This window comes from Hyaena hyaena, unplaced genomic scaffold (genome assembly GCF_003009895.1).
Source record: "Hyaena hyaena isolate Hyena2069 unplaced genomic scaffold, ASM300989v1 scaffold_2542, whole genome shotgun sequence".
NCBI classification, from domain to species: domain Eukaryota; kingdom Metazoa; phylum Chordata; class Mammalia; order Carnivora; family Hyaenidae; genus Hyaena; species Hyaena hyaena.
This window is the reverse complement of record NW_024083179.1, coordinates 18,202-21,099: the sequence shown is the minus strand read 5'-3', so window position 1 is coordinate 21,099 and position 2,898 is coordinate 18,202. Positions and strand designations below refer to the sequence as shown.

General features: G+C 47.1%; 1 protein-coding gene across 1 annotated transcript; it reads right to left on the bottom strand.

The window, feature by feature from the left end:
• Positions 1–242: 242 nt before the first annotated feature.
• Positions 243–2,898, bottom strand: USP51 (ubiquitin specific peptidase 51). Its single transcript, XM_039225663.1, has 2 exons — positions 2,785–2,898; positions 243–2,609 (listed from the first exon to the last, which is right to left on the bottom strand). Exon 2 carries the CDS (start codon positions 2,450–2,452, stop codon positions 446–448), a length of 2,007 nt encoding a protein of 668 aa, XP_039081594.1. The 5' UTR covers positions 2,453–2,609; positions 2,785–2,898; the 3' UTR covers positions 243–445.

Sequence of the window (2,898 nt, the reverse complement as noted above, 5' to 3'; positions counted from 1 at the left end):
GTGAAGCTTTTTGTTGATGTACAAATACTCCCTGGTTTCACATGGCACTTTTGTAGAAACAAATGACATACAGCAGTGGCAGAACATCTCCATTCCCACTCTCCCCATCTAAAGCATTCTGTTCATTTAATTATGCTTTAATGACCATTTTCAGCCTCTTATCCCTCTTCCCATTTCTTAAGGATGAACAGTCACTAGTTAGTATTTTTTTTCCCTCTTACAGACCCATAAGCCATGGTAAAATAGGTTCTTTATATCAAGGTGCTACTTGTCTTATAGGTGCAGTTGTCATTGTACATGCCAGGGTAGGTTTTTGTCAAACTTCAAGAGATGCTTGTTGTTGTATGGGTATTGTCATTGTCCATTCCAGGTAGGTTTGTGTGTCACTTTAGAATCCTTGTATATTCATTTCTTTTTTTCTTTTTCTGGCAAGTGTCTTGTAAGACTATTCTTTCTCTAGACCCTGTTTGTGATAGAACAGTAAATACCCTTCACTGCAGAGTACATCCTCAATAGTAGCCTTGGTGATGATGGCATCATCACAGCTAAACCACTGGTCCTTTTGTTGCCGGATAAAGCTGGTGTAGTGTCCACTTTCCAAAGTTCCATGGTGATTAATCACTGCAAACAAGGAATACATATTCTCATTGGGTGTACAATCTGTTGGTGGCTGGCCTTCTTTCATTCTGCTTTCCTTAGTGGAGGCCAAAAATGGAGTCATATCCAGCTCCAAGGGAAAAGAGATAAAAGTATTAATCTTTCGTCTCTGTTTACCTATATGTTCAAATCGTTTGAGATGAAAACAGGCCACAATAGGTAATTTCTTCATTGTGAGTTGTTTGGTAGATTCCTGATAGCTTTGGCAATTACTGCATTTGATTTTGGCACTGCTTCCTAGGTACTCTGGCCTTGTAAACCACTGTAGGCAATCTGTGAGTGAGGGAATACCTGGTATGTGGTCATCCCTACTCACTGTGCTGTCAGCTCCCTCGGGACTCTGGGAACTGAATGTGGCACAAGAGCCAGGCAAGTCCAAACTGATGTCCCAGCATGGGTCTATTGTGGTAGAAACACTATGGCAAGCTTGACATGTGACATCTGACTGCAAGCCACCTGTAAAGATTTGGTCTATGATGCAGTTGCAGCAGTTGGGGTTATTGGCCTCCTGTGCAACACTATCATCTTTGCTGTGTCTATGCAGCACATCTAATATTGCAATAAGGAACTCATGGGCATCCTGCTGCCTATATCCTGCTAAGTGTTCTGCATGAATCCATATTAGATGCAATAATTTATAAGGAATGTGAGGAGTTCGGCTCCCAGAGTACATTGCATGAAAAAGAGAAGACATTTCACAGACAAGACACAAGCTGGGGCTTGTCATTACACATTTATGCTTGTCAGAGAGAAAGAAATCTTTCAATAAAGGAATATGGGTAAGTGCCTGGACAATACAATTCATAAAGCACGTGTTCCCAAGATTGATCAGCCCTCTCAGTCCTACAGTACAGACCGACTTCTTTCTCCTCTTTTTCTTGGGTTTCACCAATTTTGGTTCCTGTTCCTTTGAGTCACAGGTTGAATGTTTCTCTTCAACACCTGATGTCATACACTGTTGTTGAGAAACATCTCTTGAGGTGGAAGTTAATAATTTAAAAATTTTCTCTTTTGTTTCTTTGGCAATCTGTTCTATGTCTTTGTCATATACATAATCCTTACACATAAAGCAATATATAACCCCATGATAGAGGTCTACAGCTAAATTATGCTGTTTTGTTTCTGCATGTTTGTGAATATGTTTTTCAGTAAAACAGCCAAAAAAGACACAGGAGAGACAAGAGTGGAGTCTGTTCATATGGGTACTACATACATGACAGAAGCACGACTTTGCCTTACGTTTCCTAGTTTCTGGGGTCCCACTCCAAACGAAACGCTGGTAGATCAACCGCAGGTTCTTCCTCCAGTTCTTAGCCACTTTAAAGCTCTCTACATGAGAACAGCCTGTAGGACCCTGATCAAACTCCACTTCCAGCAACCAGTCCCCTAAGCCACCTCGATCCCCAGGGCCACCTAGGTCAGGAGAACAGCTTTGCAGCATCTGGGGTCTAGACCTGGGCCTGGATCTAAGCCGAGATCTGCGCCAGGGCTGTGGCCGGGTCAGAGCCTGAGGGGAAGAATGGGCGGGAGGCAGGGGTGGGGCCGAGGGCCCAGGAGGGCCTCGGGCACGGGCCCTGGGCTGGGGCCGAGGGCGGGGCTTGCGGCGCGGGCAAAGGGGCGAGGAACTACTGTAACAACGAGGTGGGGTTGAAAGGAGCACCTCCTTATCGCCGCCGGCGTCACTCCACGTCAACTTCTCCGAAAGAGGTTTACGCTCTTGTAAAGGCTCCAGTTTCGCCTCCTGAGCTCTCAGGCCTGAACACGCCTTCGCCGCTCCCACCGCCTCCTTTTCCATTTCCCCCGCCTTTTCGGCCGCCTCCTCGGGCGAGACTCCTCCCCTACCGTCTGAACTCTAACGGACCAAAGAGCTGGAAGGCAAGGAAGTTTCCCGAACTTGGGCCATCAGCTCACCGCCCGGCCTGAGAAGAAAGGCGTCTGGAATGGAGCTGCGACTGTAGACGGAATGAGACAGGGATTTCTGTGAATGATCTTGCCAGCGTCATGGCGGCGGCGCGCCATTAACGCCCTCAGCACCCCTCCCACCGTGAACTCAACCAGAGACCGCTGCGGGCTCCACCCATTTTACTCGGGGGCTCCAGGAGCTGCTGAGGAGACGGAGGCAGTTACCTGGTTTAAAGGCGATCCAATCGTGCTGGGAGTAGGGGAATGGAGTGGGGGAAAGGGAGGAAAACGTGGGGGTGTGGTACGGCCTGAGATTTAACGTGGAGACGGAATCTTCTT

Excerpts from the sequence above, each read along its gene's own strand:
- USP51 (XM_039225663.1), bottom strand. The coding sequence starts at position 2,452 with ATGGAAAAGGAGGCGGTGGGAGCGGCGAAGGCGTGTTCAGGCCTGAGA.